This window comes from Oncorhynchus tshawytscha, unplaced genomic scaffold, assembly GCF_018296145.1.
Source record: "Oncorhynchus tshawytscha isolate Ot180627B unplaced genomic scaffold, Otsh_v2.0 Un_contig_2545_pilon_pilon, whole genome shotgun sequence".
NCBI classification, from domain to species: domain Eukaryota; kingdom Metazoa; phylum Chordata; class Actinopteri; order Salmoniformes; family Salmonidae; genus Oncorhynchus; species Oncorhynchus tshawytscha.
This window is the reverse complement of record NW_024609047.1, coordinates 90,001-101,752: the sequence shown is the minus strand read 5'-3', so window position 1 is coordinate 101,752 and position 11,752 is coordinate 90,001. Positions and strand designations below refer to the sequence as shown.

General features: G+C 42.7%; 1 protein-coding gene across 1 annotated transcript in view; it reads left to right on the top strand.

Annotated features, from left to right (window-relative positions):
- The first annotated feature begins 5,914 nt into the window (after positions 1–5,914).
- LOC121844150 (tuberin-like) overlaps positions 5,915–11,752 on the top strand; it is a 75,235-nt gene continuing 69,397 nt past the window's right edge. Inside the window, 1 exon segment of the mRNA XM_042314071.1 lies at positions 5,915–6,125. Coding sequence (XP_042170005.1) covers positions 5,997–6,125 — 129 coding nt within the window. The 5' untranslated portion in view covers positions 5,915–5,996.

The window sequence follows — 11,752 nt, the reverse complement described above, 5'->3', positions numbered from 1 at the left end:
ACCACCCAATACTATTCATGTTTTCTCTCTCTCTCTACCACCCAATACTATTCATGTTCTCTCTCTCCAATACTCTGTTCTCTCTTCCTCCCACCCAATACTATTCATGTTCTCTCTCTCTCCTACCACCCAATACTATTCATGTTCTCTCTCTCTCTCTATTCATGTTCTACCACCCAATACTATTCATGTTCTCTCTACCGCCCACTCTCTCTGCTCTACCCCACTATTCATGTTCTCTCTATTCATGTTTCATGTTCTCTCTCTCTACCACCCAATACTATTCATGTTCTCTCTCTCTCTCTCTACCACCTATTCATGTTCAACCCAATACTATTCATGTTCTCTCTCTCTCTCTACCACCCAATACTATTCATGTTCTCTCTCTCTCTCTCTACCACCCAATACTATTCATGTTCTCTCTCTCTCTACCACCCAATACTATTCATGTTCTCTCTCTCTCTCTACCACCCAATACTATTCATGTTCTCTCTCTCTCTACCACCCAATACTATTCATGTTCTCTCTCTCTCTCTACCACCCAATACTATTCATGTTCTCTCTCTCTCTACCACCCAATACTATTCATGTTCTCTCTCTCTCTCTGCCACCCAATGCTATTCATGTTCTCTCTCTCTACCACCCAATACTATTCCATTTCCAATACTATTCATCTGTTCTCTCTACCGCCCACTCTCTCTCTCTACCACCCAATACTTTTCATGTTCTCTCTCTCTCTCTGCCACCCAATACTATTCATGTTCTCTCTCTCTCTCTACCACCCAATACTATTCATGTTCTCTCTCTCTCTACCACCCAATACTATTCATGTTCTCTCTCCACCCAATACTATTCATCTTCTCCTCTCTACCACCCCATACTATCTATTCATGTTCTCTCTCTCTCTGCCACCCAATACTATTCATGTTCTCTCTCTCTCTACCACCCAATACTATTCATGTTCTCTCTCTCTCTCTGCCACCCAATACTATTCATGTTCTCTCTCTCTCTCTGCCACCCAATACTATTCATGTTCTCTCTCTCTCTCTACTACCACCCAATACTATTCATGTTCTCTCTCTCTCTACCACCCAATACTATTCATGTTCTCTCTCTCTCTCTCCACCCAATACTATTCATGTTCTCTCTCTCTCCCAATACTATTCATGTTCTCTCTCTCTCTCTACCACCCAATACTATTCATGTTCTCTCTCTCTCTACCACCCAATGTTCTATTCATGTTCTCTCTCTCTCTCTCTCTACCACAATACTATTCATGTTCTCTCTCTCTCTCTACCACCCAATACTATTCATGTTCTCTCTCTCTCTCTACCACCCAATACTATTCATGTTCTCTCTCTCTCTCTCTACCACCCAATACTATTCATGTTCTCTCTCTCTCTACCACCCAATACTATTCATGTTCTCTCTCTCTCTACCACCCAATACTATTCATGTTCTCTCTCTCTCTCTACCACCCAATACTATTCATGTTCTCTCTCTCTCTCTACCACCCAATACTATTCATGTTCTCTCTCTCTCTCTACCACCCAATACTATTCATGTTCTCTCTCTCTTCTACCACCCAATACTATTCATGTTCTCTCTCTCTCTCTACCACCCAATACTATTCATGTTCTCTCTCTTCTACCACCCAATACTATTCATGTTCTCTCTCTCTCTACTACCCAATACTATTCATGTTCTCTCTCTCTCTACCACCCAATACTATTCATGTTCTCTCTCTCTCTCTACCACCCAATACTATTCATGTTCTCTCTCTCTCTCTGCCCAATACTATTCATGTTCTCTCTCTACCATCTCTCTCTCTACCACCCAATACTATTCATGTTCTCTCTCTCTCTCTCTGCCACCCCAATACTATTCATGTTCTTCTCTCTCTACCACCCAATACTATTCATGTTCTCTCTCTCTCTACCACCCAATACTATTCATGTTCTCTCTCTCCCTCCCACTCAATACTATTCATGTTCTCTCTCTCTCTACCATCCAATACTATTCATGTTCTCTCGCTTCCTCCCACCCAATACAACTCATGTTCTCTCTCTACCACCCAATACTATTCATGTTCTCTCTCTCTACCACCCAATACTATTCATGTTCTCTCTCTCTCTACCACCCAATACTATTCATGTTCTCTCTCTACCGCCCACTACTATTCATGCTCTCTCTCTCTACCGCCCACTACTATTCATGTTCTCTCTCTCCAATCTACCACCCAATACTATTCATGTTCTCTCTCTCTCTACCACCCAATACTATTCATGTTCTCTCTACTATTCATGTTCTCTCTCTACCACCCAATACTATTCATGTTCTCTCTCTCTCTCTACCACCCAATACTGTTCATGTTCTCTCTCTCTCTCTCTCTACCACCCAATACTATTCATGTTCTCTCTCTCTCTCTCTCTACCACCCAATACTATTCATGTTCTCTCTCTCTCTGCCACCCAATACTATTCATGTTCTCTCTCTACCACCCAATACTATTCATGTTCTCTCTCTCTCTCTCCACCCAATACTATTCATGTTCTCTCTCTCTCTCTCTACCACCCAATACTATTCATGTTCTCTCTCTCTCTCTACCACCCAATACTATTCATGTTCTCTCTCTCTCTCTACCACCCAATACTATTCATGTTCTCTCTCTCTCTACCACCCAATACTATTCATGTTCTCTCTCTCTCTCTATTCATGTTCCACCTCTCTACACCCAATACTATTCATGTTTCTCTGTTCTCTCTCTACCACCCAATACTATTCATGTTCTCTCTCTCTCTACCACCCAATACTATTCATGTTCTCTCTCTCTCTCTCTTCACCACCCAATACTATTCATGTTCTCTCTCTCTCTGTTCTCTCTCTCTCTACCACCCAATACTATTCATGTTCTCTCTCTCTCTCTACCACCCAATACTATTCATGTTCTCTCTCTCTCTCTCTACCACCCAATACTATTCATGTTCTCTCTCTCTCTCTGCCACCCAATACTATTCATGTTCTCTCCTCTCTCTACCACCCAATACTATTCATGTTCTCTCTCTCTCTCTACCACCCAATACTATTCATGTTCTCTCTCTCTCTACCACCCAATACTATTCATGTTCTCTCTCTCTCTCTCTCTCTCTACCCAATACTATTCATGTTCTCTCCAAGCTCTCTACCACCCAATACTATTCATGTTCTCTCTCTCTACTCTACCACCCAATACTATTCATGTTCTCTCTCTCTCTCTCTACCACCCAATACTATTCATGTTCTCTCTCTCTACCACATCAATACTATTCATGTTCTCTCTCTCTCTACCACCCAATACTATTCATGTTCTACTATTCATGTCTCTCTCTGCCACCCAATACTATTCATGTTCTCTCTCTCTCTCTACCCAAGACTATTCTGTTCTCTCACCACCCAATACTATTCATGTTCTGTTCATCTCTCTCTCTACCACCCAATACTATTCATGTTCTCTCTCTCTACCGCCCACTACTATTCATGCTCTCTCTACCACCCACTACTATTCATGTTCTCTCTCTACCACCCAATACTATTCATGTTCTCTCTCTACCACCCAATACTATTCATGTTCTCTCTCTACCACACAATACTATTCATGTTCTCTCTCTACCACCCAATACTATTCATGTTCTCTCTCTCTACCACCCAATACTATTCATGTTCTCTCTCTCTCTCTACCACCCAATACTATTCATGTTCTCTCTCTCTCTCTACCACCCAATACTATTCATGTTCTCTCTCTCTACTCTGTTCCACCACAATACTATTCTCTCCTCTCTACCACCCGGTGTTCTCTCTCTCTCTCTACCCCCAAGGCTGTTTCCCTGCTCTACCCAATACTATTCATGTTCTCTCTCTCTCTACCACCCAATACTATTCATGTTCTCTCTCTCTCTCTCTACCACACAATACTATTCATGTTCTCTCTCTCTCTACCACCCAATACTATTCATGTTCTCTCTCTCTCTCTCTACCACCCAATACTATTCATGTTCTCTCTCTCTCTACCACCCAATACTATTCATGTTCTCTCTCTCTCTACCACCCAATACTATTCATGTTCTGTTCTCTCTACCACCCAATACTATTCATGTTCTCTCTCTCTCTCTCTACCACCCAATACTATTCATGTTCTCTCTCTCTCTCTCTTCTCTACCACCAATACTATTCATGTTCTCTCTCTCTCTACCACCCAATACTATTCATGTTCTCTCTCTCTCTCTACCAACAATACTATTCATGTTCTCTCTCTCTCTACCCCCAATACTATTCATGTTCTCTCTCTCTCTACCACCCAATACTATTCATGTTCTCTCTCTTCTCTCTACCACCCAATACTATTCATGTTTTCTCTCTCTCTCTACCACACAATACTATTCATGTTCTCTCTCTACTCTCATACCACACAATACTATTCATGTTCTCTCTCTCTACCATGTTCTCTCTCTCTACACAATACTATTCATGTTCTCAAGATGATTGATGTCTCTCTCTACCCCCAATACTATTCATGTTCAATACTATTCATGTTCTCTCTCTCTCTACACCCAATACTATTCATGTTCTTCTCTACCACCAATTCAATACTATTCATGTTCTCTCTCTCTCTACCACCCAATACTATTCATGTTCTCTCTCTCTCTACCACCCAATACTATTCATGTTTCTCATCTCTACCACCCAATACTATTCATGTTCTCTCTCTCTCTACCACCCAATACTATTCATGTTCTCTCTCTCTATTCATGTTCTCTCTCTCTCTCTCTACCACCCAATACTATTCATGTTCTCTCTCTCTCTACCACCCAATACTATTCATGTTCTCTCTCTCATCACCACCCAATACTATTCATGTTCTCTCTCTCTCTCTACCACCCAATACTATTCATGTTCAGCCACCCAATCTATTCATGTTCTCTCTCTACCACAATACTATTCATGTTCTCTCTCTCTCTCTCTACCACCCAATACTATTCATGTTCTCTCTCTCTCTCTACCACCCAATACTATTCATGTTCTCTCCACCACTCTACCACCCAATACTATTCATGTTCTCTCTCTCTCTACCACCCAATACTATTCATGTTCTCTCTCTCTCTCTCTCTACCACCCAATACTATTCATGTTCTCTCTCTCTCTCTACCACCCAATACTATTCATGTTCTCTTTCTCTCTACACCCAATACTATTCATGTTCTCTCTCTCTCTCTACCACCCAATACTATTCATGTTCTCTCTCTCTCTACCACCCAATACTATTCATGTTCTCTCTCTCTCTACCACCCAATACTATTCATGTTCTCTCTCTCTACCACCCAATACTATTCATGTTCTCTCTCTCTACCACCCAATACTATTCATGTTCTCTCTCTCTACCACCCAATACTATTCATGTTCTCTCTCTCTCTACCACCCAATACTATTCATGTTCTCTCTCTCTCTCTCTCTACCACCCAATACTATTCATGTTCTCTCTCTCTCTACCACCCAATACTATTCATGTTCTCTCTCTCTCTCTACCACCCAATACTATTCATGTTCTCTCTCTCTCTACCACCCAATACTATTCATGTTCTCTCTCTCTCTACTACACCCAATACTATTCATGTTCTCTCTCTCTCTCTCTACCACCCAATACTATTCATGTTCTCTCTCTCTCTGCCACCCAATACTATTCATGTTCTCTCTCTCTCTCTCTATTCATGTTCTCTCTCTCTCTCTCTACCACCCAATACTATTCATGTTCTCTCTCTCTCTACCACCCAATACTATTCATGTTCTCTCTCTCTACTAATACTATTCATGTTCTCTCTCTCTACCACCCAATACTATTCATGTTCTCTCTCTGACCCTGCTGGTTTTACTAACCTGTGTTCCTCCCTCTGTTTCCCCCAGAGCCCCAGTAGAGTGTAAGCTGCCCGGTCCCTCCCCACAGGACCCCTCCTGGACCCCCAGCCATGAACAAGCAGCCCAGTAAAGAGAGTCTGAAGGACAAGGTTCATATTTGGTTTGGGATCTCCTCGACCCCCAGCAAGCAGACAGAGAGCAAGCCCTCAGAGTTCATCATCACACTGGATATACTCAAGGTATGTATTCATGTGACTCACACACACACACCACAATACTATTCATGTTCTCACTCACAATACTATTCATGTTCACACTGCACACACACACCACACTATTCATGTTCATATACCACACACATGTACACACATATACACACTGTACACACATGTTTCCATCACTGGACTGGGACACCAATACTGTACACACGTCAGACAGCACACATACTGACCCACAGGACAGACTGTACACACACACACTGTACACACATACACACACAGTGAGTACACACATTCCTGTACCCATACTGTACACACACACAACTGTACACACACACATACTGTACTGACACACACACACTGTACACACACACATACTGTACACACACACATACTGTACATACCACATGCAGTGCAAGTACCACTCAGACTGTCACACACTGACATACTGTACACACACACACATAAACATGTGACACACACACATACCGTCACACACACACACACACACACACACACAGGGTCTGTACACACACACTACTGTACACACACACCCATACTGTACACACACACATATGTACACACACACACATGCACAGCACACACACACATGCACACATGCACACTGTACACACACACACACTGTACACACACATACACACACACACTGTACACACACACACACTGTACACACACATACCTGTACACACACACACATACTGTACACACACTGGACATACTGTACACACACCACATGAGTACACACACACATACTGTACACACATACACACACTGTACACACACACATATACACACACACACACACATACCACACACACACATACTGTACACACACACACACACACACACATACTGTACACACACACACACACACACCACACACACACATCACACACACACACATACTGTACACACACATACCACTGTACACACATACTACCTGACACACACATACTGTACACACACATACATACACACATACCACACACACATACTGTACACACACACACACATCAGGTACACACACACACACACTGTACACACACACATACTGTACACACACACTGTACACACACACATACTGTACACACACACACCACACACACTGTACACACACACCACATACACTGTACACACACATACTGTACACACACACACTGTACTGTACACACACACACTGTACACACACACCACACACATATACTGTACACACACACACACACACATACCACACACACTGTACACACACACACACTGTACACACACACACAACGCATACCACACACACATACTGTACACACACACACCATACACACACACACACACACATACTGTACACACACACACACACATACTGTACACACACACACATATACATACCACACTGACCTACACACACACTGTACACACACACACCATACTGTACACACACATACCACACATACTGTACACACACACCACACACACTGTACACACACATACTGCACACACACACACACTGTACACACACACACACACACATACTGTACACACACATACTGTACACACACACACACACCGCACACACATACTGTACACACACACATACTGTACACACACATACTGTACACACACATACTGTACACACACATACTGTACACACACACATACTGTACACACACACACATACTGTACACACACACACATACTGTACACACACACATACCGCACACACACACACATACTGTACACACACACATACTGTACATACCACACACACACATACTGTACACACACACACATACTGTACACACACACATACCACACACACACATACTCACACACACATACTGTACACACACACATACCACACACACACATACCACATACTGTACACACACACACATACTGTACACACACATACTGTACACACACACATACCACACACATATACTGTACACACACACACATACTGTACACACACATACTGTACACACACACATACTGTACACACACACACATACTGTACACACACATACTGTACACACACACATACTGTACACACACACACATACTGTACACACACACACATACTGTACACACACACACACACATACTGTACACACACACATACTGTACACACACATACTGTACACACACACATACCACACACACACACACTGTACACACACACACATACTGTACACACACACACATACTGTACACACACACACATACTGTACACACACACACACACATACTGTATCGCACACACACACACATACTGTACACACACACATACTGTACACACATACTGTACACACACACATACCACACACACATACCACACACACACACACATACTGTACACACACATACTGTACACACACACATACCACACACATATACTGTACACACACACACACACATACCACACACACACCACACACACATACTGTACACACACATACCACACACACATACTGTACACACACATACCACACACACATACTGTACACACACACACACATACTGTACACACACACATACTGCACACACACACATACTGTACACACACACACACACACATACTGTACACACACATACTGTACACACACACACATACCGCACACACACATACTGTACACACACACATACTGTACACACACATACTGTACACACACATACTGTACACACACATACTGTACACACACACATACTGTACACACACACACACATACTGTACACACACACACATACTGTACACACACACATACCGCACACACACACACATACTGTACACACACACATACTGTACATACCACACACACACATACTGTACACACACACACATACTGTACACACACACATACCACACACACACATACCACACACACACATACTGTACACACACACATACCACACACACACATACCACACATACTGTACACACACACACATACCGTACACACACATACTGTACACACACACATACCACACACATATACTGTACACACACACACATACTGTACACACACATACTGTACACACACACATACTGTACACACACACATACTGTACACACACACACATACTGTACACACACATACTGTACACACACACATACTGTACACACACACACACATACTGTACACACACACACATACTGTACACACACACACACATACTGTACACACACATACCACACACACACATACTGTACACACACACATACCACACACACACACACACTGTACACACACACACATACTGTACACACACACACATACTGTACACACACACACATACTGTACACACACACACACACACACACACATCGCACACACACACACATACTGTACACACACACATACTGTACACACACATACTGTACACACACACATACTACACACACACATACCACACACACACACACATACTGTACACACACATACTGTACACACACACATACCACACACATATACTGTACACACACACATACCACACACACACGTACACACACACACATACTGTACACACACATACCACACACACATACTGTACACACACATACCACACACACATACTGTACACACACACACACATACTGTACACACACACACATACTGTACACACACATACCACACACACATACCATACACACATACCACACACACATACTGTACACACACACACACATACTGTACACACACACACATACTGTACACACACACACACACTGTACACACACACTGTACACACACACATACTGTACACACACACACACACACATACTGTACACACACACCACACACATACTGTACACACATACTGTACACACATACTGTACATACCACACACACACATACTGTACATACCACACACACACACATACTGTACATACCACACACACACATACTGAACACACACACATACTGAACACACACACATACTGTACACACACATACTGTACACACACACATACTGTACATACCACACACACACATACTGTACACACACACATACCACACACACACATACTGTACACACACACACATACTGTACACACACATACCACACACACATACTGTACACACACACACATACTGTACACACACACACATACTGTACACACACACACACATACTGTACACACACACACACTGTACACACACACATACTGTACACACACACACATACTGTACACACACACATACTGTACACACACATACTGTACACACACACACACACACTGTACACACACACATACTGTACACACACCACACATACTGTACACACACACACTGTACACACACACACACTGTACACACACACACACACACATACTGTACACACACTGTACACACACACACATACTGTACACACACTGTACACACACACACACACTGTACACACACACACACTGTACACACACACACACACACACACACTGTACACACACATACTGTACACACACATACCACACATACTGTACACACACACCACACACATACTGTACACACACATACTGTACACACACACACATACCGCACACACACATACTGTACACACACACATACTGTACACACACATACTGTACACACACACATACTGTACACACACACACATACTGTACACACACACACATACTGTACACACACACATACCGCACACACACACACATACTGTACACACACATACTGTACATACCACACACACACATACTGTACACACACACACACACACATACTGTACACACACACACATACTGTACACACACACACATACCACACACACACATACCACACACACACATACTGTACACACACACATACCACACACACACATACCACACATACTGTACACACACACACATACCGTACACACACATACTGTACACACACACATACCACACACATATACTGTACACACACATACTGTACACACACACATACCACACACATATACTGTACACACACACACATACTGTACACACACACATACCACACACATATACTGTACACACACATACTGTACACACACACATACCACACACATATACTGTACACACACACACATACTGTACACACACATACTGTACACACACACACATACTGTACACACACATACTGTACACACACCACACATACTGTACACACACACACACACTGTACACACACACACTGTACACACACACACACACATACTGTACACACACTGTACACACACACACATACTGTACACACACTGTACACACACACACACACACTGTACACACACACACTGTACACACACACATACTGTACACACACATACCACACATACTGTACACACACACCACACACACTGTACACACACATACTGCACACACACACACACATACTGTACACACACACACACATACTGTACACACACATACTGTACACACACACACATACCGCACACACACATACTGTACACACACACATACTGTACACACACATACTGTACACACACACATACTGTACACACACACATACTGTACACACACACACATACTGTACACACACACACATACTGTACACACACACATACCGCACACACACACACATACCGTACACACACACATACTGTACATACCACACACACACATACTGTACACACACACA